This window comes from Geotrypetes seraphini, chromosome 2, assembly GCF_902459505.1.
Source record: "Geotrypetes seraphini chromosome 2, aGeoSer1.1, whole genome shotgun sequence".
Lineage (NCBI taxonomy): Eukaryota > Metazoa > Chordata > Amphibia > Gymnophiona > Dermophiidae > Geotrypetes > Geotrypetes seraphini.
The window spans coordinates 427,386,072-427,413,007 of record NC_047085.1 but is presented as its reverse complement, the minus strand read 5'-3'; the positions used below and the strand labels follow the sequence as shown (position 1 = coordinate 427,413,007).

The following is a 26,936-nucleotide window of genomic DNA, read 5'->3' as shown; positions in this document are numbered from 1 at the left end:
ATGACAATTGTACAGAATATTGTTTATTTTTATACTTTAATAAAATAAGTTCAATATAAAACTATTTGAGGCTTGTGTGGACGGGGACCAAGCTCGCGGGGACGGGACAGAACTCGTGGGGACGGGGCAGGGATGAGCTCATGGGGACAAGCTGGAGACAGGGACAAATTTTTTCCCCATGTCATTCTCTAATTCCTATCTCACCACAGAAATAGAAAATCAATGTATGTTAAGAGCAACCCAATGATAATGGGCTAAAAAAACTAAACATAAAAACACTGGGCCTGTTCATTTCTGCTGTCATTTATTACACAGGATAACTGAAGGTAGTTACAGGGTTGTGGTAACTACGAGTCAACACCATATTTTGCTGCCATCTCCTTTGATTTAACAATGTAGGCTTTCATGGCGTCATCTTTTGACATACCTATGCAGAAACAGAAAGAAAGATTAGGTTCTTACCTCAATCTTCTTTTCAGATATGGCTAGTAGTCCTGAACACTAGGGTTATGCATCTGCAAATTGATTGCAGAATGATCTCATCTTTCAATTCAACCTCCTTCCCAGTAGGCTTGCGCCGGCCCCCTCAGTTTGTACATAAGCAGTCAAGCACCACTGTAATGGAAGGCATCACCAGAAGGAGATATCCCCAACACTATACTTCTGTTCTGCTCTGAAACAGAGTACAGTACAGTATAACATTATCAAAATTATACAAAACTGTGTGCAACCGGCACTAACATTTATGGAGCTCATAAGTTACTTGCATGTCCTGCTAAGAAGCAAAAACTCAAGACTTTTATCTTTTTTTTTTTCTTTCAGCTTAGCTAAGAGACAGAGAAATTCTTCACAATCGGATTAAAACTGAAATTAAGACCATAGGCAGGTGAAGCCTACTCACAGGACAGGGCTTCAGGACTACTAGCCATATCTACAAAAAAAAGATTATTGCATTACAAGAACCTAATCTTTCTAATGCAATGTTTCTAGTAGTCCTGAACTCTAGGGAAGTACCAAAGGCAGTCCCCTGAGTTAGGGTGGGACTACTGAAGCCCGCCTTTAGAACTGAAGACCCAAAGGCAGCATCCTTCCTGGCTGCCATGTCTACTCTATACAACCTGGTAAACGTATGACCATGTCGCTGTTCTACAAATCTTCACAGGGGAGACCGCCTGAACCTCTGGTGGAGTGTGCCTTCAACATGATCAGTGGCTGCTTACCACAGCCCACAAACGTGGAGGTAATTGCCATTTAAATCTAACTGGAGATCGAGGCATTGAACACAGGCCTGCCTTTCTTAGCATGACTATTCGGAACAAAAAGGTGGTAATCAGAGAATCGAAACTCTGTAACTTCTAGGTAGTTAAGAAGCAGTCTCCTGATGCATAGTAAATGCAATATTTTGTCCTTTTCCTTCGATCCCTTAGGCTGAAAAGTGGGCAAATGGATTACCTGATTGATATGGAAGGCAGAGACTACTGCAGAGATTACAGAAGCAAGGAAAGCCCTGCTTCTGTAATCTTGAGAAATGGCTCCCTGCAAGAGAGCTTGTAACTCAAACGCCTCTCAACCGTAATCATTACCAAGAATACCGTCTTGACCATCAGATCCAAGACTCCTGTAAGGACTTATACAGAGCCCTACTTAGACCTTGCAAAACGGTATTAAGGTTCCAGGAAGGGAATGGTAGTTGCTTTGGATGTGCAACCTGAGAGTCTATTTAAAGAATCTTGACATATCTGGGTGAGAGGCCAGAGATGTTCCCTCTTCCAGAGCTCGAAAACATGAAAAGCCTGACAAATCTACTTTCAACAATCCGACTGACAGGCTCTTCTCAAGTTCCTCTTGCAAAAATTCTAGGACTACCGAGATCAGGGCTTGTAAGGGCTCCACATTGATCTTAGCACACTATCAGAAAGTCTTCCAGGCATTGGCATAGGCCAGCACCATCAAGGGCTTCTTGGCTCAAGTGAAAATGACCACCTCCGAGTATCCCTTCCTTACTAGGGTAGCCCACTGAAGAGCCATGCCATAAGCCCAAAGTATTCCAGTTTCTCTATGGGGATTGAGCTCCGAGTCAAGAGATCTGTCTTAATTGTATAACTACCCTCATCTCATGTGCACCCTCCTACCAATCCTTCAGAAAATCAGCTAAAACCTATCTCTTTGATAAATTTCTCCGACTCCTTCCTATCTTGCTATATCTCTGCATTATCTGCTGTATCTTGGACATATTTCTGGTTATACCCAACCTCTTTCAACTCACTAATGTATTTGAAATTTGTTACCAATGTACTTGACAATATTCTCTGTAACATCACTGTATATGTACAGTCTCTTCCTCTGTAAACCACTCTGAACTGCTTGTGGTATACAAATAAGTTATTATTAATAAAATTATTAACTGGCTTTCATTTCTCTGTAGACAAACTAGGTCCGCATACCATGGTCTGTGAGGCCAATTGCGTACTACTAAGATAACCACCCTGGATGACTCATGATCCTGCAAATGACAACTTAGCATGGGCCACGGGGGAAACGCATACAAGAGCCCCTTCTCCAGCCATGGCTGGACCAACACGTCCAACCCTGTGCTTCCAGGCTTGTATCTTCAGCTGTAAAACAATCCACCTTTGTGTTCGCTATTGAGTCCAAGAGATCCAATCGGTACCCCCACCACTGAACAATAGCATCAAATGCTTGTGGAGACGGAGACAGTGACCACTCCCCTGAATCGAGCATCTTCTGACTGAGATAGTCGGCCTGAACATTCTCCATTCCCGATAGAGCTTGCAGTTGAGCTTCTGCCCACCAAAAGAGGAGCCGATCCTCTAGATGTAATGGGGCACTCCTGGTGCTTCCTTGTCAGTGGATGTATGCCACCGCCATCGCATTGTCTTCCAGGGACTTCTCCAGGGCCTGCAATGCCAAGTGAATGGCTGAGTTTCAGTATTTATGGACCAACAACCCTGAACTGGGTGATGATTACAATGATCCACCCAATGGTAAAAGGTTGGCATTTAGCTGTTAGAATCTCCTAGGAGGATACATGGAGTAGCATGTGTGCCCTGAGCCAGGGGACCACATCTATGGCTCCATCGACCCCCCGGACCTGCAGATAATGTCATGCTACTGGAGACAGACTCAATAGCAGGTCCAATATTTGCTTCCAGAGCCTCTGTCTGCGTGGCTCTGGAAGAAAAACCTGGCCTACAGCCATGTGGAACAGAACTCATAGCTACTCCAAGCACTGAGGCAGTTCTAAGTGACCCTTCTTGAAGTTGACTATCCATCCAAAGTCCTACAGGAGTTGAACCACTCTGAAGACTGCCAGTTCACCCTTTCTTTGGTTGGGAATCTGATTAACCAATTATCCAAATATGGGTGTACTTGTTTCCCTGCCTTGCACATGTGTGCTACTACCACCACCATCACCTGTTTTTGGAAACTCCCATCTTATTGTTTTTTTTCCATGTTTTGCTGTCCTATTATTGATGTATTTACCCATATGGTTCTGTGTGTCTGTCAGTTTTGGTTTTGTTATTAAATTTAATATGTTTGTAATTCCCAAATGTCTGTTCCCATTTTATACCTTTTTTGTATGTCTCTTTGAATTTGATAAGCGATTTAATCAGATTTTAAATGAAACTTTTGAAAGGTGCAAGGAACCATGGCAAAGCCAAAGGGGAGAGCAGAGAATTGGAAATGCTGCTTCAGAACATGGAATCACAGAAAAATGGGAATAGGCCTCCTTCAAATTTGAGGGAGACAAGAAATTCCCTAGGTGCCACCGCCACAATGACTGAGCGAACGGTATTTTCAGTGTAGCATTGACTGATGAGGTTCAGAATCGGCCTCCAGTCATCTGAGCCCTTCTTTTGACACTGAAATATACAGAGTACCTTCCTGAGCCCAAGTCTTCATCTGGTATGAATATCCAGGGGTTCATAGACAATTGCATGCAAGACAAATGCGCATAGTCAAATACACGCAGACATTTGCGTGCAAGACAGTTGCATGCAGCTGTAGAACGCGCAAGACAGGCATGTGCAGACTTAACGCACGCTGGTCTACTTTGCACTAGACAGAAGCATGCAAGACAAGCGGCCAAACGCGCGCAGGCCTAATATGCGCAAGACAAATACACGCAGGAGAAACGCATGGGAATGGGTGCAGATATGTTTACTCACAGGCAAAAAAAAGATTGTTTTTGATCTTTTTTTTTTATATTGTTTCCAAGCTCCTAGTGCAGCCTTTGATGTCCTCCTTGCCCCCTTCCTATACCTGCTACAAAGTTCTAGCGAGATACCATTCACCAAGACCAATACCTGCAACAGACAAAGTCATGCAGAGAAAGAAGGGCGTGCTGTTCTCAACACGTATAAAAAGAGCATAAATAACCATAGCAATGAAAATGCACTCACTTGACCTAGCGATGCACCTGTTCTCAAAAAATGCTTATGTAACCATAGCAATGAAAATGCACTCATGTAACCCAAGGTAGCGTCACACCATGTCACTTTACGCCATACACGTCTTTCTGACACACATACACCATTTATATTGCACACGATTTTCTTGCGCGTTTGTTGGCGCGCGATTGTCTCACACGTTTTTGTCATGCGTGCAATTGTCTTGCGATTATTTGTCTTGTGCGCAATTGTCTTTTATGCAATTGTTTTGTGCACATTTTTCCTGCGCATGATTATCTGTGCATGTCTGTGCATATTTGCCTTGCCACCATATCCAGGAGCCTTTGCACCATTGCCCAGATTCTGAGGGCTCTCTCTGACCAGCCGGGGAATCTACAAAGAGATCTGTAAGACCCAATAATTTGTGCCTATTTGTGCCCAGACCATTCAGTAAGCTGAGAGCCTGCCCCCCTATCTAGGCAGGGCAAAGGTTGGAGGGGGAGAGGGTGTGCAACCACTGACCTGGCATCATTGTGCTTTTTTGGAGGCTGGAGAGGAGTGAGAGAGAAGGCTTGCTGCCTTCTACCTCCGCTGAACCTGTCACGACCCCCGAAAGGAACTCTGCATCTCTTGGCCTCCCAACATAAGAACAGCATCTTCGAGAGTCTTGAGCATCCTGAGCTCTGAGCTGCCCTGGATATGAGCACTCAGGGGGAAGGCCCCCGAGCTCCAAAAATATTACAGCAGGCTAGCTAGACAAGTGTCCCCAAGGGCTGATCCTACTAGCAGACTTCTACTGTGCGAGTCTGCATCTTCTCCCAGGCAGAGGTCCTAAAAAGGGGAAAACTGGGCACCGAACCTCAAACTTAAAATGAAAGGAAAGAAAACCAAAAAACAAAGCTACAGAGCAAATCAGAAACACATCAGAGCAACTTGCTTACAGAAAAAAAACTGAGGAGGCCTACTGTGAAGGAGGCAGAGTTGAAAGATGAGTGATATCACACTGCAAGCAGCTTGCAGGTTCAGATGCATAACTCTAGCATTCAGGACTACTAGACACATTGCATTAGAAATATGGAATTAGCCCAATCCCTGCTCACTAATGCACAAAGTAGCTCATTTTTAAAGCATATCCAGTACCTTTTTTTTTGTTCCATGCATCCCACTTGTTTTTAGCAAGTTCATCTGCTGCTCCAGGATCAGCTGCATTTCATAAAAGACAAATAATCACTCCTTCATTAGTTTTGCATTAACTATGCTTAGTATTTATTGTCCAAAAAGTCACACCCTTAAGGATAATTTTGTCCCCGTGTCATTCTCTGCTTATATATCCTTATGCAGAAAAAACTACTAAGAGAATACTGCCCATTCAAAACACAGCTCCCAGGCACCCATGCAAAACACAGCTCCTCACCAAATACAGAACAAGGAGCCACAAAATTAGAAACAGAAATATATACCCACTAATTTAAAAGACAGCATCAAGAAATCAAGATTCTCCATGTAGTACAACACACTGGAGAAATAGAAATGCATTTTTTTCTTATGATGAGCAAAATACAAAAGCTCTTTCCTCCATTTCATTCTCTTTACTCAAATTGCTCCCTTTTCACCCCTCAACCCTTTTTCTTTTCACCTTTCATCTATCAACTTTCTCTCTCTCTCTCCTTCCCAGCCCAACTTCCCACTCTTATACTTTCCCTAACCCTCCCATTCTGCTTTGTCTTAATTATTCCCCAGAGTTTTATTCCCTTCTATTTTTCTTCACCTACTCCCTTCCCTCCTCCCATCATCTGCTTGCGCCCTTCTCAGACCTAGTCTCCTCACCAAGTCCAGCTCTTTCCCTGTTGGTCATTCTCTATAGTCCCTTTCCTCTATTATTCCCATCCAAATACGACAGAGGCAGGTGGCACCTTATACATTAACCAATTTATTAAAAGCATAAGCTTTTGGGGTTGCAGTTCAATAAAAGTTGACTGTCCCCTACCTCTTCCCCCCTTTTTTTGACAGTGTAATTTACTTATTGCAAAGAATCTGCCTTTATATACAGGCAACCCCCCACTCTTTTTACAAAGCCACACAGCAACAGCACCCAAGCCCGTTAATTCCCAATGGGTTTCAGTGCGATTACTGTGAGCCGCCGCGGTAATCTGCTTTCTAAAAGAGGACCAAAGTGATTTGAATGAAGAAAACGTTGAATCAAATATGCAAGCTGTGCAAAAAGTACTCTAATATAGTGAATGAAAGACAATCATAATAAGTAAGAAGAGCACATTAAATCCAGAGGAACCTATAAACTGACACAAAAGGCTTGCGATACTTATAATTAAACACAGAAGGAGAAACACGTCAATCTAAATAGGTTTTGGCAGAATAGGATATGGATGGGCAAGGCTTAAAAAAATCTCTTCAAATGTAACTGCAGTCTAGTTAAGTCTTACCAACTCATGTTAGAAAAGTGTCTCAAATTTTAAATAAGAATTAACACTGAGGAGAGTTTAGAAAGACCTTAAAAACGTGTAGACTAGATCCTATGATAAATGTCAAAAGGGAGGGAGAGCATAGAAAATAAACCATGTCGCAGCTCAAAGCACATGTCCGGATCTTCACGATGGCTTAAGTTAGTGCACTCAGACCAGTCCATCAACAAACGCAGTTGCTCCTAAAGTATATGCTGAAGCAGAAGTGGGAAAAGTACGGGCCTCTTCTACAAGTCAAAAAGAACCAAAACAGAAGATGAGGACCAGAGGGAAGTTGCAGTTGCTGCTCCTGAAGCAGCTGTAACAACTGCTGCCATTGCTGCACACAAAAAGGCCGAATTGGGAAGTTGCCTCTTTTCTTACTGCAGCATTCTCAGAGCTTCTGCCCCTGAAGCCTAAGACAAGGTCCTTGAATCAGCTATAGCACAGAATAGCCAAATCGCCCCAGAAGATCCTGCTCATTGAACCTAAACCTATTGTAGCACACATCTTAGAGCGTGCCAGTACATACAATCTGACCCTGAAGAGTCCCTAGAGGCTGAGGAAAAGCATAGTTACCCACCTGTAGCAGGTGTTCTCAGAGGACAGATATTCTCACATATTGGCGATGTCGTCCAGAGCCTGGCATGGACCTGTACTAAAGTGTATTGTCTCTCAAAAAAAACAAAAAAAAAAAACTTTAGCACTACCTAAACCGCACATTCACATGCGAGGACAAGCAGGCAGGATATTCTCATATATGAGATTTCCAAGCTGTACCTGGGGCAATGGGGGGGGATTAAGTGATTTGCACAGGGACACAAGAGCCCACTGGTTGCCTGTTACACATAGGATAACATATAAAATTGCTCTTCTGACTTTTAAAACTATACAAAAACCAACGCCCCAGCATTCATAGACAGACTCTTGATTCCGTACGACCCCCCCCGAGAGCCCTCAGATCAACTTCACAGCATACCCTTAATGTTCCTTCTTTGAAAATAATTGGTACTCGTCGTACCTTTATCTTTTCAGTGACCGCTCCAATGACCTGGAACTCTCTTCCTCTATACTTAACTGAACAAAACCTGCAAAAGTTCAAAAGCAGTCTAAAGTGTTTTCTTTTTTACTTTTAACAGTGTCCAAAATTCCTCTCTTTTTCCGTTTTCCAGCAATCTCTTTATCTTTCCTACTCCCTTTTGTATTGTCCTTCTGTGTACCTTTTCTTTAAATATTGTAGTTCTCCCCCCATTCCCATTGTTTTCTGAGGCTTAAGCATGTCAGTCAGCCCAAGAATGTCCTATATGTCTAATAGGTCTAAAAGGTTTGTCTACTTATTATTTTAAAATTTTCTCTGTACAACGTTTTGTACCTTTGGATAAGCATTTACGGTAATCAAAAACTTGAATAAACTTAAACCCACAACCTCAGGGTGTTGAGGCTGTAACTTTAACCACTGCGCCATACTTTTCTATTATGGGTATGTGGACAAGATTGTATCCACTTAGACATAGTGTAAGTAGCCATAGGTCACCTTGTGCTGGAAACCATGTTTCCATCATGAACAGAAAGTTTTGTTTACCACCGATCATGTGTTTAAGTAGCCGCAAGGTATGGGAGCGCAAGTGTTGTCTTTGGTATGGGTAAGAGGAACTTTAATGTTTTTGTGGTGGTATTTTCTGTATTTTGGATATTTAGACAGTGTTGGGATTGAGTGCTGTATGTAATCAACACATTCAAGTAAGTTATTGGCCCATGCTGCTACAGCATTTCTTAGGAAGCATCATGGTTAAGGAATGATCTGTGGTTGGGTAGATTTGAGTAGGAGATTGTGGCTTTGCTGCCTATCAGTATGCTGAGCAGTAATACTGTGAACCATTGTGATCTGTGGCCATTCGCAATTGCCATCCTGGGTTTTTCAGTGCAAGTGACTGTATGCAAGTATGGGGGGTTTTTTTCTCCGATGGAGTGGGCAGGGATTGTTCCCTCGTGCAGCTGGACTCCCAGTGGAGTAAGGAGGGATCAGATTTAGCTTCCCTTTTACCCTGCTGGTCTTCAGGAGAGAAAGGGAGCAGTCTCTGCTGGCTGGCTCTTAAGGGACGAAGAGGAGCAGGCTTCCTTCATCAGGTGGGCAGGGCTTGTTCCTTGTGCAGCTGGACTCTGGTGGTTAGCCCTTTTAAGGGTGAAGAGAAACAGACTTCATTACAACACAAGCAAATACAGCAGAGAGGATTAGATATCAGTGACAAAATGATGTCCCAAAATACCAATGAAATGGAATAGAGTCTTTGACAAACCAATGGCTCCAATTCAACACATGTTTTGGCTGTAAGGCCTGCCTCAGGAGTCAAGTTATATAATGAGGAATCACATCAAAGTAAATTTCCCACTCCAAGCAAAAAAAAATCAATGAAGTAAATTGTACACCAGAATGGTCTAGCATCCTGGTAACCATCTACACTTCTTAAAAAGAAGACAGCTAGATTGATTTTTTCCCCCCATTTTTCCATTTCATTGGTAATTTTAGACATCATTTGCCATTGGTCTCTTGTTTTCTCTGCTGTTTTTTGCTTGTGTTGTTGGTACTGGTACTCTTCTGTTTCCTAACTTGGATGAGGAGATATGGGACCTGATTTGTTCATGTGAGATCCAGTGATCACAAGATAGTGGGGATCAATATTGAAGCATAGGTAGAGATAGTTCAGCAGTCTCAAACACGCGGCCCACGGGCCGCATGTGGCTCTCGGGTGTTATTTGCGGCCCGCGGTCTGGACGCAATCAACAGCATTTCTCTTCCCCTTTCCCTTCCTTTTGGAGCAGCAGCGTGTCTGGCCGGCTCGTTCCATTCAAAGCCGCGGGTTAGCGGCTCCTCATGCTATCCACTCCTGCATCTGATGTCACAACATCAGAGAGGCTTCAGACGCAGGCGCGGATCTCGCAAGGAGCTGCCACCCGCGGCTTTGAACGGAACGAGCCGGCCAGACACGCTGCTGCTCCAAAAGGAAGGGAAAGGGGAAGAGAAATGCTGTTGATTGCGTCCAGACCGCGGGCCGCTCCACAAGGAAGAGAACGGAAGGGGAGGGGAAAGAGAAATGCTTCTACTACATAGAAAAGAGGGACCCTAGGGAAATGCTGCTGCTGCACAGGGAAAGGGAGAGGGAGGGAATAGGGAAGAGAAATGCCTCTCCTACACAGGAAAGGGGGAAGGGAAATGCTGCTTCTGTTGCTGCTGCACCCAATTGGAGAAAGAGAGGGAAGGAAGGAGAAGGGAGAGGAACAAGAGAAGAAGCCAAGTTCATGGGAGGGAGGGAAGGAAAGGAGATATCAGAACATGGAGGGAGAGATGCCAGGGCATGGGGGAAGGGAAGGAGACAGATGCCAGACCAGGGGAAAGGAAGGAAGGAGGGAGGGAGAGAAAGGAAGGAAAGATGCCAGACCATGGAAATAGGACGGAAGAAGAGAGAGATAGGAAGGGAAGATAAGACATGGAAATGTAGATTTTGAAAAGAAAGCAGAAAAATTGAACATTAAGTTAATGCCAAAGATGGATGCAAGGCAGAAAGTGAAGACGGAGAGAAAAACAGTCAAAGGACAAGAAGGCCCTAGAAACATAGTTGAAAACACAAACTTTAAATGTGAGGGCTGCAGAAAAAATAGAGTACTTGGAGGACCACAGAAAAAATAGTTAATGTCTTATTAAAGAAATGACAATTTTGCATGAGGTAAAACTATTAGTTTTTATATCTTTCCTTTTAACTGTTAAAGGAAAGTTTTACCTCATGCAAAATTGTCATTTCTTTAATAAGACATTAACTATTTTTTCTGCGACCCTCCAAGTACCTACAAATCCAAAATGTGGCCCCCGCAAAGGGTTTGAGTTTGAGACCACTGAGATAGTTCATTCAAAGATGAAGGTTCCAGACTAAGAAAACTACATTTGTTAAGGGGGGAGTATCTCAAAGGAACTATAAGCTGAATAGTAAAATTAGAGGAAATAAAACTATGGTCCAAACTATGGTTTTTGAAAGTAGTTGCAAAGGTCAGGAAAAGTTAGCAGTCAAACTATAAAAGACTGCAGAAAGATTGCAAGGAAAAAAAAATGGCAATAATATCTAGAAAAGCTGAGAGAAGCTGGGAAAGAAGTCAGAAGAGAGGAGATGAAATGAGATTAAAATAGTTAAAAGGGCAAAAAAGTGAAGTATTTTTCTTAGATAGTTTTAATAATGGAAGGAAGTTCAATACTCGAGATAAAGTAGAGAAATGTACAGAAACTAATGAAGAAAAAGCAGATTTATTTAATATTTGTATTCACTGTTTATTAGGGAAGTGCTAAAAGTAGAATCAGAAAATGACCCATAAAATGGAAGCAAGGTAGACCTCGATTGATTTTCAAAGACTAGGAAGTTCAAGTGACTAATGAAGAATTGCAAAGTCAGACAGTACGGTCATCTGCATCTACTGGTGTCAGGTCAAAAGCACGCCGGGACAAAGGCGCGCCCAGACAATTGAGCGCAGAGCGCGCTGCTGCGCCGCTCTAAATTACTGTTTTTAGTGCTCCAACGTGGGGGTGTGGTGTGGGGGGGAACCCCCCCACTTTACTTAATAGACATCGCGCCGCGTTGTGGGAGTGTTGTGGGGGGTGTGGGGGGTTGTAACCCCCCACATTTTACTGAAAACTTCACTTTTTCCCTGTTTTTAGGGACAAAGTTCAGTTTACAGTAAAACGTGGAGGGTTACAACCCCCCCAAACCCCCCATAACGCCGGCGCGATGTCTATTAAGTAAACTGGGGGGTTCCCCAACAAAACCCCCCGTCGGAGCCCCTAAAAACTGTAATTTAGAGCGGCGCGACAGCGCGCGCTGCGCTCAATTGTCGGCGCGCACTTTTGTCTTTCGCGCCGTTGTCTATGAACCGCATCTACTATATGTTAGTAGAAAGGAAATGGGAGAATTCTTTCCCAAGAATGTGGTAGATACCTGGAGTAGCCTATGAACATGAGGTAATGGAGAACAGTACTGTAAAAAAAAAAAAAAATAAAAAAGTAAGCATCCAGTGAAAGGAGCCAAATACCCAATACAGTCCACCCTAAAACTCCTTAGAGTGATGATAGATAGATGCTGCACCATGCAAATCCAAATCAACAAGACCATCCAGAAAGCCTTTATAGTCATGCGCAATGTGCGAAAAATAAGAAAATTCTTTGACAAAGAGCAATATAGGTTCATAGTCCAATCCCTAGTCCTAGGACTTTGACTACTGCAACATCCTCTCCTTGTCGTGCCCCACAAACATGATAAAACAATTACAGACAATACAAAACACAGCCCTCAGACTGATCTATTCACTAAGCAAATATGACCACATCACCATAGCATACCTAAACTCACACTGGCTACCTATACAAGCGCAAATACTATTCAAATTCTACTATTATTCAAAGTAATGAATGGCACTGCCCCCACATATCTAAACAATCACCTAAACTGGAACAAAACAACCAGACAAAGGAGAACTCAGACCCCATTTACCCCCCCCCCCATTCAAAGGTACACAGCGCAAGAAGATGTATGACTACCTACTAGCAACGCAAGCAGCAAAACTTGATCACCCCATCTCCAACATGCTGACAATGACAGACTTCAAATCATTTCGAAAAGAAATCAAAACCCTGCTATTTAAAAAATTTATCAAGAAATCATAACACATCTCCATGTCTATCGCCACTCTTGTAAATTTCCCTTCAAAGTCTCAACCATATAAACAGCACCCTAATTTGTAATTTTCCTGGAAATGTCCAGTTATCTTCTTTTGTAATCCGCCTAGAACTGCAAGGTACTGGCAGAATAGAAGTCACTAATGTAATATAATTTAATTTAATTGAGATGCTAAATAAAAGGCATTTGGCAAAGTCCTGGTGTTGAATCATAAATAGTGGGTAATGAGGACTGGAGATGCAGGAATGTGGTGCTCTTCATAAAAGTGGAAAAAAGAGAAGAGGCTAAGAATTACAGAACTCTTAGTCAGATTGAGGTGCTGAATAAATTAATGGTATCACTAAAAAAAACAGAAGCTAGAGCAATTTCTAAAATCCAGTGGATTAAAAAAACCCAAAACAAACCAATTGCAGCACTGGAATATTAGGTTATTACCTTCAATAATCATCTGTTGGTCCCTGTAGGATTCCATACTCTAGGTGTTAATCCCTTCCTGCAATCCGGGAGTTGCAGAAATCCAAACACTTTTCTGAGCATGTGCTCCTCCTACCTTAGAGAGAGAGTTACAGCCCCCTGCAGTTCAGTCCCAAAGCCAAGCAACTACATCAGAATAATCCATGATAAAATAAGGAGACACAGGGGCAACAAACAATTTCTGTTATGATCTGCTCTGCAAAATATAAAAACAAGTAACCCATAGGCAAAGGGCAACACAGAGAAACCATTGAGGAACAATGTAGAACCAACCTGTGTGCAACGAGCACCCACATGATACAGCCATTGGCAATATGCATACTCACAGAAGGGCAAACTTCCCGGATCCACCGACTGGCTGGAAGTTCCTTAAGCCTGTAAGGAGAATAAAAGAGGCAGAAAGAAGCAGGCAATTCCGAACAAGGGAGCTTACACAGAGAGGGCAGGCAGAATGGAATTCTTCAGGGACTAACAGAAAGAAGATTATTAAAGGTAAAAACCTAATCTTCTATTCTGTTACATCCCTTCTAGATTTCATACTTTAGGTGACATACCAAAGCAATGGCAGCTTTTTACTAGGTAGCAATGTTTTAGATTTTGATCATCTGTTTTATTTAAGTTTTAGCTATGTGCTAGTTTTAGCAACAGTTAGAAGAGTTTGGAGGATTAGGTAGAAAATGTTATTACTGATTACATGCGTGGTGTACATGACTATGTTTACGTTGTAAACCGCTTAGGCTTTAAGCGGTGAAATTTTTTAAATAAATAAATAAATAGGGAGGGACAGAAGAGCCTGTCCTCATTACAGAGGTCCCCCACAAGTGGCAGAGTAAGCCATCACATCCACTCGGTAAAACTTGGTAAAGGTATGAAGAGAGGACAGAGTTGCCACCCTGCAAATTTCATCTGGATGAGTCGCTTGAGACTCTGCCCACGACACAGCAACACTTCTCGTCATGTGGGTCTTAAGGGAAACCGGCGGCTGCTTGCCACAGGTGATGTAAGTCATGGAAATGGCCATATGAAGCAAACGAGCGATCAAGGTCTTAGCAGCCGGCCTACCTCGTCATATGAGGCAGTGAGGACAAGATGATCAGACAGCTGAAAGTGGAGCAAGACTCACCTGACATCCAATGCGTAAGATCCGATATTTTCACTCTGATCCCATGGAGTGAAACACAGGCAAACACAGGCAACCGCCTGGTTGACATGGAAATCGGAAACCACCTTTGGTAGAAAAGAAAGTACTGCGAGATCCACTCCCATTTCCGTGATCCATAGGATGGGTTCCCTGCACAGAAGAGCCTGAAGTTTCGAAATATGCCATGCCGAGACAATGGCGACCAGAAATACAGTCTTGATCATCAGATCCAGAAGAGAAGCATCCTTAAGTGGCTCAAATGGGGCTTCCACAAGGCCCTGCAGAATGATGTTAAGATTCTACATAGGGAAAGGATGACGCAAGGGAAGCCGCAAGATAAGTGCCCCTCTCAGAAATCTGGTCACATCTGGATGAGCAGTAAGCGAACTGGAACCCCTATGTGCTTGCACAACAGGTTTGCTACCTGAATCTTAAATGAGGCCACAGCTAAACCCTTATCCAAGCTTGACTGAAGAAAAGCCAGAACCACTGAAATGGGAGCCCGCTCAGGCTCTACCTGTCCACTATAGTTGGAAAGTCTTCCAGGCTTTGGCATAAGAAGCCATAGTAAGAGGGTTTCCTGGACTTCAAAAGTGTCAAAAATACTTCAGAATAACTGCGCCCATCAAGGCTGAGTGCTCAAGAGCCATTCCGTAAGACCAAAGCACTGTGGGTTCTCCATGGGCATCAGCCTCTGATTGAAGGTCATGATGAAGAGGGAGCTTGAGCTTCCGGTCCTGCTGATGAGGTACAAGATCTACCTACCATGGACGATGAGACCAGTCCAGAGAAACTAAGATCGCTAGGCCAGGATTCGATGCTATCTGTCGGATGACCCGACCAGAGGCCATGAAGGGAACACAAAGGAGTTTGTGAGCTGGCCAAGGTTGAACTTCTGTGTGCTCATTCTTTGACTGAAGAAGCTCCTGAACTTCAAGTTCCTGGCTGAAGCCATCAAGTCCATCTGTGGTTGGCCCCAGTGCTGCATGTTAAGACCGAATACTCTTCATGAGAGTGACCATTCTCCCAGGTCCAGCCATGTGTGCTGCAGAGAGAGACAGAAGATGTAACTCTACACAGCGATAAAGCATGTGAACTTCCTGGCCCAAGGGAGCATTTCTTGTGTTCTCTTGACGTTGTCCAAGAACACTCGCACCTCTTTCCCTTCTACAGTGCACTGGAGAGCAAGTAACGCCATCCAAATAGCCTGAAGCTCCAGACGATTGATCGACCAAAGCTTCTAACATGGAATCTATTGCCCCTGAATGGAGCAGTCCCTACAGTGAGCACCTCAGCCCAACAGACTTGCATCCATCATAAGAGTAATCCACTTTGTGAGCCAAAGAGGCTTGCCCTGGCAGAAAGCCTCACCCTGAAGCAAGCAGCACAGACTGCTGCAAGTTGGTTCCGTCCAGGGAAACAGGATTTGAAGGGGATGACACTGTGGAGACCATAGAGAGGAGGGAGTCCTGTAAAGGGCGTATGTGCACTCTGGCCCAGAGGACCACCTCCACAGAGGCTGCCATGGACCCCAGCACCTGCAAATAATGCCAGGCTGTGGGAACCAGATGATCCAGGAGATCTCCGATTTGCTTCTGAAGTTTGTCTGCATAGCTTGGGAAGAAACTTTCACCTTGATGAGAGTGTGGGGCACTGTTGCGAGCCAAAGGGCAGAGCTGCAAACTGAAAATGCTGTTGAAGAACATGAACACAGAAACCTGTGATGCTCCATTTAGATTGGAATATGTAGGTAAGCCTCCATGAGATCAAAGGACACTAAAAACTCCCCAGGTGAGACAGAAGCTATGACGGTGCACATTTATTTCCATGTGGAAATGAGGAATCTGCAAGAAATGATTGACCGACTTGAGATCCAGAATGGGTCTCCAGTCCTCGCGCCTTTCTTTGGCATTAAGTTTTAAGACGCATCTGCCTAAGCCCAATTCAACGTTTGGAACAGGCTCTACCACTCGGATGTCCAAGAAATTCTGCAGGGTAGTGTAGACTTTCAACGACTCCTCTGGCCGACCTGCTGGAGAGTCCAGAAACAGATCTGGAGGGAGGCAAAATAAGTCTATCCTGTGCCCCTCCTGAATGAAGTCCAACACCCATTGATCTGAGGATATTCAAGCCCACTCCAGATAAATACAGAGAGCCAGCCCTCGATACGAGGAAGCCCCCACCTGACTTCTGCCATCATTGGGGATTTTTATGGCAGCAGCAGAACGGGAGCCGGACCCCTGGATGTCTGGAATTGAAATTATTGTAAAGGGGTCGTTATCCCTCAGAATATCTCTGGGCGGAAGAGCCCAAAGATCCCTGATGAAATCTGCGGGAGGGACGAACGAAGAGTACTACGGTCCCCTCCTGAAGCCCACCAAGACTTGTTCACAGGGAGAGACTTAGGGGGGCAATCAGCAACACTGGCCATCATCCAGACCTTTCCCAAAAAGAAGCTGATCCTTGAAAGGAAGTCTGCTTAAAGTGGCCTTGGAGACAGAGACCCCAGCCCAATGACAGATCCAAAGAGTCCGATGCACTGACACCACATAAGCCAAGATATCATACTGACTAGTTCCAGCACGGGTATCATCAGCATCCAAAAGAGACAGTGTCAGGAGACAGGATAGGCATAATATCCATGTGACAACTAATGCAATCGAGATATGTCATAACTGGATGAGAGGGTTCCTACACAGGGAACTCTGGCACCAGAGTGACCAGCTTGGAAGGTGGTGACGGGCCCACTGGCTGCATCAAATGAGCTGGGTCTGAAGAATATGCTCTTAAAGGAGCCGAATGAAATCCTGGGAAAATTCATACCCTGCTCCCCAGTCTTGGAGGACCCAGAGGAGGTGAAACCCGAAGCTCCCGCTCCTTCCTCCAGACACAGATGCTGTTCCCAGTGGCTTAGTAAGGTGGGGGCTGGGGTAGTGGTCCGCCCCAGCAACCATCTTCCTCTCCGCCCCTTCCACCACTGTGCATGCACGCCTTCATTCCCCCACCACCACCATACCTCTTCAGGGCATGAGCAGCAACTCCAACCTGCTGCTCGCACCTGTGTTGGCTTTCCCTCCGATATCACTTCCAGGGCCTGCGCTTAGGTAGTGATGTTAGAAGGAGAGCTGATGCAGGGAGCAAGTTTGTGATGCTGCTCATGCCGGGAAAATTAGAGATAAGGGGCACCACCACTACGCCACTGGTTGTTCCGGAGCCAATCCAGCGCAATACATGTAGTCAACAGATTAGGGGCGTAGGAGTCCATCCCAATTGATCTGAAACAAAATCAATGGGTTTTGAGGCAAAAAGTAAGCTTTGGAAAAAAAAGATCAATAAAAATCCACCAGCAAATTCGCACCAAAAACGGCAAAAAAAAAAAAAAAAAAAATAGTGATTTGGGGTTTGGGGAGGTGGAAGACCTGAATCCTACCCTCAAAAACTCTGAAAAATTAGTTTTACAGAGTTCCACAGAGGAGGGTCACCAGATTTTCCGTTTGGAAAATCCAGACCCCTAGACCCACTCCAAGGCCCGCCCAGTTCAACCCATCCCCACCCTGTCACACCCCAGTCCTGCCCCCTGCTCTTGTTTGGCAGGAGGGCATCCGCATATGTGCAGATGCCTTCCTATCCAACAGCAATTTGATGGAAGCTTTTCAAAACCCAGACAAAGTGCCAGGTTTTGAAAAGCCATCTGGACCCCCAGACATGTCCTCAAAAGGGAGGACGTGTCCGAGGAAATCCAGACGTCTGGTAATCCTACCATCCCCAAAGCTCCTATAGGAAATAATGGAGGTATAATTACAATCTAAAGTGCCTGCCTGACAGCTCTGTACACTGCAGCTCAATGGAGGAAAAGGATTTTCTGCCTCAGAACTGCTCCAAAATGACCAAACTTGAAAATCTTCAAACTGCCAGTTAGATGGGCTCCATTTGTAACCTCTGCCCCCACAGAACCTCTCCACACGACCGGGGGCAGTTAACGCAGCCTGCACCCTGAAACCTGGAGGGACTTTCTCAGGATGCATACAGCCTGCACTTAAACTCCTGACATGGTCAAAGGGCAGGCGTGCTCCCAGGGGAATGGATCCCAAGTCCGAGAAGGGTGGCACACAGCAGGCTGGCTCCACAGGTCCACTGAAGTTTCTCTGTAAAGCAGCAGTCTGGCTCCTTGGGACTGCATCCTTTCCTCTGGCAAAGGACACTACACTCACTGCTGTCAGATACCTATACCCACTGTATCATTTCCTCAACCATAATCTCCCCAACCCTCAAATGTCCTGTCTAAATTAGATTGTAAGCTCTTCTGAGCAGGGACTGTCTACTGTATGTTAAAATATACAGCGCTGTGTACACCTTTCAGTGCTATAGAAATAATAAATAGTAGTAATAGTAGTAGTAGTAGTCATGGCACTGAAGCCACCAGAAAAAAAAAACCTGAATTTTAAGCGAAAAATAAGAAAAAGATGCAGAGCAGATCAGAAGACCTGCATGCAGAAATTGAAACTGCAACTCTCTCAAGATTGAAGGAGCACATGCTCAGAAAAGTATTTGGATTTCTGCAACTCCCAGATTGTGGGAAGGGATTGACCATCTAGAGTATAGAATCCGGCAGGCACATAAGAGAAGGCTTTATTAGCGGTAGGTGTCAAATTCTGAATAGGTGCCCAGAGAGAGATTTTGGGGAGTCCAAATATAGCATACTTTCAAGTTAATATTCAAATACTGTGATCAATGTTTTTAAAATTTTACTTATATATCTGCAAAAGCAATGGTGCCGAATATACCAAGAATGCTAAGAATTGTTTTAATTTGAGCTGGCGTCTACTTAATTATGTATTATCCTCATTCTTTCCTGAAGCAGTTGTTGGATTGCTGGGCACCATCGGAAGTGGAAATTGCTGTATTTAACTGATAAGTTTTTCCAAATGTTTTTTTTATTGCACTAGATTTGGCAATAAAGTTTTGAGAAGGTAAACTTGCATGAAATGCAGGAGCACTTTAAATGCATTTGTGTTACTTGAATTTTTCGGAGGTTCTGGGATGAGGGAAAAAGGAGGTTGACTCAAGAAAATTTCTTTACAAAGTTTATTGGAAGCTTCTATACCACTATTAATGATTGGGGAGTCAATTCAGAGCAGTTTACATGAACTTCTATAATGTAAAACAGCCTCCCTATGAAGGTATTATCAGAATTCAAGAAAGCAGGAGGCAAGCACCAAGAATGTCTTGGGGGCAGGGGCTGGGAAAATGGTTTGGATGGGCAGACTGGAAAGGCCATATTTTCTTTCAGTCATCATGTTCTATATTTCTATGACTCCAAATTGCTTCCCATTCTCCAAGGAAGAAATTAATTTTATAATCTATTTTGCCTGTGTGCGATAGGGAGATTTTTTTTCAAGGCATGACCAGCATGGAACTGTGATATTTGTTTCTCAGTCTGAGAGAATATAACAAATCAAAGCTTACAATATTGAAGGAAGGAGAACTCTTTATTACTCTGTCCTGGGCCCTCTCCTCTTTTCCATATATACCTGCTCTCTTGGTACACTGATCTCCTCTCATGGTTTTCAATATCACCTCTATGCTGACAACTCTCAGATCTACCTCTCCACAGCAGATATCTCTACAGGAGTTCAAGCCCAAATTTCAGCCTGCCTGTCCGACATTGCCGCTTGGATGTCTCACCACCATCTCAAACTAAATATGGCTAAAACTGAACTCCTTATCTTTCCACTTAAACTCACCTCCCCCCCCCCCTCTCGCCGTTCTCCGTTTCTGTGGCTAACACTATCCTCCTCCCTGTCTCATCATCAGCTCGCATCCTTGGGGTGATCTTTGACTCCTCTCTCTCCTTCTCTGCTCAGACCCAACAAACAGCCACATTCTGTTGCTTCCTCCTCTATATTACCAAAATCTGTCCTCTTCTCTCTGAACACACTACCAAAACCCTTATCCATGCTCTCATCACCTCGTGCTTAGACTACTGCAACATACTTCTCTCAGGCCTCCTGCGCACTCATCTCTCACCTCTTCAATACGTTCAAAATTCTGCTGAATGACTCATATTCCGTGAGAGCCGCTATTCTCAGGATTACCCCTCTCAAGTCACTTCATTGGCTCCGAATACAGTTTAAACTCCTCTTGCTGACTTACAAGTGCATTCACTCTGAAGCCCCCCCAATATCTCTCTTCACTATCTCTTCCAATGCTCCCCCCCCCCCCCGTGATTTCCATTCATTCCCTCTTATCTGTACCCTTCTCTTCCACTGCCAACTCCAGACTCCAGGCTGCCTAAATCAATATGTCGTGCTCCATACCTAGCAGTATTCAAATCCAAGCTAAAAGCCCACTGTCAGCATAGCTATTGCTAGCAAGCAGCATTTTTGGTTGCCCTAACCAATGTCTGCAATTAAAACTGCTTTGAACTCTTAACTCCCACTCACTGCTGTCAGATACCTATACCCACTGTATCATTTGTCCCCAACCCTGAAATGTTCTGTCTAAATTAGATTGTAAGTTCTTCTGAGCAGGGACTGTCTATTGTATGTTAAAATGTTCAGTGCTGCATATGCCTTTCAATGCTATAGAAATAATAAAAATAATAGCAGTAGTAGTATTGTAAACCCCCCCCCCCCCAAAAAAATAAAAAAAACAACTAGCATCTCTAAACAAGTTCCTAGGGGCATATACAGTGCATCTTTCAATTAAGTTAACATGAAAAGGAATGATCACATTCAGTGGAATAGCCATCATTGAAGATGGCTGGGAAAGACTGAGAAGTGTGTGCATGTGTGGTGTGGTGGAGGGAAGGACAAAGACTCCATCTTCTAAGAAGATTTGGGGGTAGGGGGAACAGTGATAGGAGTAGTAGCTGTGCATCTCACAATTTCATTCATCAATCCTCTCGTTCTGCCTGGTAACATATTCATTGTTTGCCACACTCACCTTCTCTCACCCCAGCATAAAGAAATGCTTTGTCTGTGTATGGTGGGGAAAAAAGGCTGCTCATTATGTACCTGGTGCCCCCCTTCTCTTTGGGTTCATATATACATACCACCCATCCTGATTCAGACATCCCACTTACAAATGACTCCCCCCCTCCACATGTGCCCACACTCTTACATACCACAGCCCAAGCTCCTCCTCATCCATTTCACCCACAGTAGATCCCCTTCTATACAATCTCCTACTGTCAAAGATATCCTTTATATTCATCATATCATTACTTCCTACACATATCTGCTCCAGATACAGCTCAATTTGCACAATATTCTCCCTTCCACCCCCCCCTTCCCCCTGACTGAAGTTCAGAGGATCTACTAGCCCCCAATCCTTGGGCATATTATGGTATTATAAGGGTCATATTAATTTCACAACCAGGAGCCCATTCAAACGTATATATACTATCAGACTTACATATTCAATATGTAATTATTTTAGCACCAACCAGATACCACTGGAATTTGATGCAAATAAATGTAAAAAAGTTACTAAGGTGGTGTATAAGTTTACATTTGTCTAACTCAGGAAATCTCTCCCAAGTGCACACCAAAGGCACACATTTGCCAACTCACTAAGCCTTAAGGGGTACATCTGATAAATGGTGCCAAAATTTAGGTGCCCATATAATGGGCAACTTAACACAAATTCTATAACATCAGTTTCACTTAGAACTGCACTTATAGAATACTGGTGTCGGTTTGCACCTACCCTTAGGCACAAGCACCCTCTAGTATTCTATAACACGGGCACATAACTCGAAGGCATGTCCCTCCCATGGCCACACCCCCTAGAGGCTGCATCTGACCAATTGGGTACCTAGCTTCTAGCATAGCAAGTTAAGGTCAGTTACATGTGCAACTGCCAATTAGTGCACCTTAACATCCAACAATTGGCTTTTAAGTCTAACAGCCAATTAAATTAAGTTGTACGTGCAATGAATTTTTATTTTATAAATTGGGTCCCTGGCTGCCAAATCCTCTGAAATTCTTGTCAACATTAAGACACACCTTTATTGACGTCGCCAACCACTGACTGCTTGTAAAGTGAATACACTTCTGACATTTCATCATCAGCTGGTTTTGATTTTAACTTCCTTACATCATCTGCCGCTTTTTTAAAGTCAACCTGATTATAGGGAAAAACAGCAGGTTTTTAATTTACATTGGACAACACTTCAAAGCTCGTCACAGATTAGTTCAATTATTTTAAAAGAGTTATCACCTACAACTTATTTATTAACTTTTATGATTACATTTTTTGTTATATCTAATTGTAGACTGCTCAAATTGACCTTTGGACAGAATGGTGGTACAGGTGACAGAAAAGCCAATGTGGGAGATGCAACCAAAATATTTGCACACTGAACCCTATACTAGGGAGTATGATTGATTCTGTCCTAGCTGAAATTGTAGTTCTTTTCTAATACCTACTGTGTAGATTATAAGACTGCTTTGCTCTGCATATGTACCGCAATTAAATCCCATATAGAAAGTTCAAGTAAATAATTTGCCTAATACTCTCAGCCCCCTCCACGGCCCATGTGCCTGTGTCACTCCAGTTGAGGTTTAGAGCAGATAGATATCGGTCCTAGTACCTGAAGCCTAAAGGGAGGCCAAAGAGGTTCCTGGGTATTTATGTTTAAATGATTTTTATTATTCCAGCAGTAAGAAGCAAATACAAACAGTAGTACCATTCAGGAAATAACATTTTCAACAATATAATCAGTTCCCCTCCCCAAGAATCCATGGCCAGTCCAACAGCTGAGAGTGGGAATAAAATCTTAAAGATTCAAAAGTCTACTGCGAGCACGCTTTCCTGGGTATTTAAAGTGGCTCTACACAGTAGCAGCATATCTACGATTTAGCTGGTGAGGATACCCAACAACCACCAGCTAAACACAGAAACCTCTCCTAACGCCTACCTTTAAAGGGCCAATCTTCACCAGCAGCAAGACTGATACGCGCTGCTCTCGCCCACCCCACGGCCTTCCAGTTTCCGCATAGGCGGAGTCAGTCAGAAGGAAGGCCTTGGGATGGGCACCAGCAGCGTGTATCAATCTTGCTGATGATGAAGAGATCAACTCTTGGAAAGGTAGGCAGCTGTGCGGGTGAAGGACTTGAGAGATCAGATCTCCCAGATGGGAAAAGGAGAGATGGGATCACTTGTGGGGCAAGGTTCTTTTGCACAACCAAGTTGGGTTAAAGATACTGACAAATCAAATCGTATTCTATATCTATTTCATAACACATTTAAAATTAGCTGTATTGAAGACATTAAATAAAAATAGAGATAACTTTGAGCCCTGGAGTACACCTTCTAGGAATCAAGGTTAAAAATAAGTCTCCCCAGTAAACTTTTTTTCATTTGGGTGGAGAGGCACAATATCAGTCAAATATCTTTATATTCCATACCGCGGGTTTAATAACACATTAAATAGTTTTTAAAAAGGACGTGCACATGGTGTGGAAGGCTACTGGATATTTATTTATTTAAATCATTTATATACTGCTGGAGCCAAAGCGGTATACATTAAAACATTCACAATAATTTTGAAGCAGAACCATCAAGGCTCTCTTTGTGCAATAGCTCTTCACTCATTTACAGTGCTTTACCTCCAAAGACATGTCTGCGGCTCTGAATGACTGCGCCTCCAGTAATCACCAAACAACTCCTGCACTACTGAGCGCTGTCACGTGCTCCCCTGCTTATAAAGAGGACGACGCAGGCGCGGCTACAGTCAAAACCATTCTGAGGTGGCTGTTGTTTGTGACCTCTCAAGGCTGACGTCAGCCTGCACTCTGCGCAGTATTCCTCGATACCACTAGTAATTTAAAGCAGTTAAGGTAGTACTACATTCAACTCTGAATATTGCCCTCATTTGCACAATTTACATTCCGTGGGATTGCTTTTGGCTGTACTAGTAGTTTATGGTATGCAACACTAGTTCACAATCTGGTGAGAGTGTAGTGGAACTAGCATAAGGGAAGGGTTCAACAAAAAGGGGAGCCCAATCATTTCACTTCTGCCCATGGAATCAATAGTATACTCTGTTCTCTTTTACCCCTCAAATCCTATTATTAGTCAAACCTCAAAATTCTTATTAAATGCCTAAAGCAGATTCTTTCAAAATAAAGATTTAAAAATACAAATCTCCTACAACATACCTGTGACTACTAATAATTAACTAAGCAAAAGCCTATAAAATAAATGGGTTTTAATAACTAACATTTAACTCATACCTCCCCCAAATAAGTGTTCAAGCAAGGAGTTCCAAAGGCAAAGAGCAGCTTGCCCCCCCCAAAAAAAAAAACACCCTCAAACAACAACAACAAACAAACAACAAAACAGATGCTCTAGTGCTAGAAAGCTTAGCTCTGGCAAAGAAGGTACTGCAAGGAGACCAGTTATCAGAGCAGAGAGATAGTAAAGTCTTCAGATATGAGTAGTGCTTTCAAATTCAACATACAAGTTCTAAACTTCACAGGAAACCGGTGTAACAACTCCAGGGACTGGGAGATAAAGAAGGACTCTATGGGGCTCATAATCAAAACTTAAATACTGTGAGGGGCATAATCGAAAGGAACGTCTAAGTCCATTTTCATCTAAGTCGCAAGTCATCCAAAGTAAAAAACAGCTTAGGACACATTTTCGAAAAATACGTCCAAATTTTTTTTCATTTTGAAAATTGTCTAAGTATACGTCCTACCAATTTGATCATACAAGTCGCTAAATCATCCGTCTTTATGCCACATTTTTGTCCAACTTTTCATCCAAATCAAAACGCCTAGAACAAGCCCTGTTGGACAAGGGAGGGGACTGCAAAGTGATGGACTGAACACCCAGACATGGCACCAAAATAGTGGGGTACCTTACAGGGCACTGTTGTGAACTTCACAAAAAGGGTGCCATGTCTTCATCTCATCCCCAGAATCCCCTAGACCCACTTATCTACCACCCCAATAGCCCTTATGGCTGCAGGAGTCACTTATATGTCAGTAAAAAGGGTTTTGGGGTGTATAGGGGAGTGCACATGTTTCAACATCAATGGAGTGATTACAGGGGCTTATGGGCAAGGGTCCTCCTCTCCATGGGTCCCTAACCCACCCCCAAGATGGTTTAAGATGCCTCTGTGCAGTACGACTAGGCTTTCCTATGCCAGGTGATGATGTTCTGAAGGCACAATTTTCAAGTTGTGATTAATATTTTTATGGGCGGGGAGGTCGGTGATCACTGAGGTAGTGTGTGGGGGTCTGTATTATGTGTTTGCAGTGCTTATCTGATCACTTTAGGTGGGTTTTTGTGACTTAGACCATGTTTTAAATGGTCTAAGTCACAACGTCCAAGTTCCGTCGATCCTGTGCTGTATAACTTTTGGTTATACGTGCTGTACAACTAAGTCTAAGTCTGTCCACGTCCCACCCAAAATCCCGCCCTCAACACTCCTCCTGACACGCCCCGTTTAGCTATGGTCGTTCAGCGGCACTATGAAGGCCTAGGTCGTTTATAAATATGTCCAAACCCAGGTTTTATTATCGGCACTTGGACGTTTTTGACTGATGATCGTCCAAGTGCTGACTTAGGCCGGTTTTTGAACTTTTTTCTCTTTCAATTAAGAGCCCCTGTATGTCTAAAAACTTGGGCGTCCTACAAGACAGGTCGTCGAGAGTCACGTGATGTGCTGAGCCGAGCAAGACGTGCTTTGCTCGAGCTCCGGGGCCCTAGATCCCCCTACACCCGTTTCTTCCTGAACTCTCATAATTTTGGCAGTGGCTCATGCTTCTGTGGTGTATGGACCGTTTTCTTCTGTCGGGCAGCCTTACTATGAGCGGGAAATCTAGTCATGCTCACAAAGATCGGGAGGTGAGATCCTCGCGCGTGGACACCAAGATGGCGGCGGGAGCTGAGCCGGGTTCCGCGCTCCCGCTTTCTGCGGCGCATATAGAAGAACTGTCAGCTTCCGTGGTGCGGGCGTTAGAAGCTCGATTTGACCAACTCTTCTCTCAGTTAGCCTCCCTAGAATCTACAATCGCTGATACTACCAGACGCACCGGGGAGCTGGAGCACTGCGTGGCCCACATGGAAGACGCCCACGATGCCTCGGCAGCGGAACTCTCCTCTTTAAAAACTTTGCTTCGGCGCCAAGAAGAAAAGCTGGAGGATTTAGAAAACCGCTCTAGAAGGGATAATTTGCGTCTCATTGGGCTGCCTGAGACGGTCTCGGATGCCGGTTTACTTACCACCTTGGAGGCCTGGCTGCAATCGGAACTGCCGCTCCCTGATGGGATGGGGCCCCTCAGATTGGAGCGCGTGCACCGCCTGGGGCGGCGGTCCGACGACCATACCCGGGCGCGGGTAACTATCTTCAAAGTGCTGAATTCAGCACATAAGACTGAATTGATGCGACATTATAGAAAGAAACGAAACACGCTTGCTTTTGACGGGGCCACAGTCCGCTTATTCCAGGACTATTCCCCTGCACTGCAGGACCGGCATCGTAAGTTTTCCAGGGTCTGCTCGGCCCTCTATGAACGTCGACATCGGTTCCAGCTTTCCTATCCTGCCCTCCTGAAGATTTGGACGAACGACGGCTGGAAGAGTTATGCCACAGCAGAGGAAGCACAGGCCTATCTGGATGCCCTACCCAGGGAATCTGGCCCGTCATCAGCCCCTTGAGGTTTTGAGAGTCCTGGTGATGATTTCTGTTTGCATTGGTTCTTTTTGTGGTTACTTGGAG

General features: G+C 44.0%; 1 protein-coding gene across 2 annotated transcripts; it reads right to left on the bottom strand.

The window, feature by feature from the left end:
* Positions 1 to 283: 283 nt before the first annotated feature.
* Positions 284 to 23,966, bottom strand: ACBD7 (acyl-CoA binding domain containing 7). 2 transcript variants are annotated; one of them, XM_033934956.1, is made up of 4 exons: positions 23,815 to 23,966; positions 22,210 to 22,327; positions 5,553 to 5,615; positions 284 to 427 (listed from the first exon to the last, which is right to left on the bottom strand). In XM_033934956.1, exons 1-4 carry the CDS (start codon positions 23,824 to 23,826, stop codon positions 348 to 350), a joined length of 273 nt encoding a protein of 90 aa, XP_033790847.1. In that variant the 5' UTR covers positions 23,827 to 23,966; the 3' UTR covers positions 284 to 347. The 2 variants fall into 2 exon arrangements, with proteins under 2 accessions (XP_033790847.1, XP_033790846.1); XM_033934955.1 differs by having other exon boundaries at positions 284 to 431; positions 5,554 to 5,615.
* Positions 23,967 to 26,936: the final 2,970 nt, after the last annotated feature.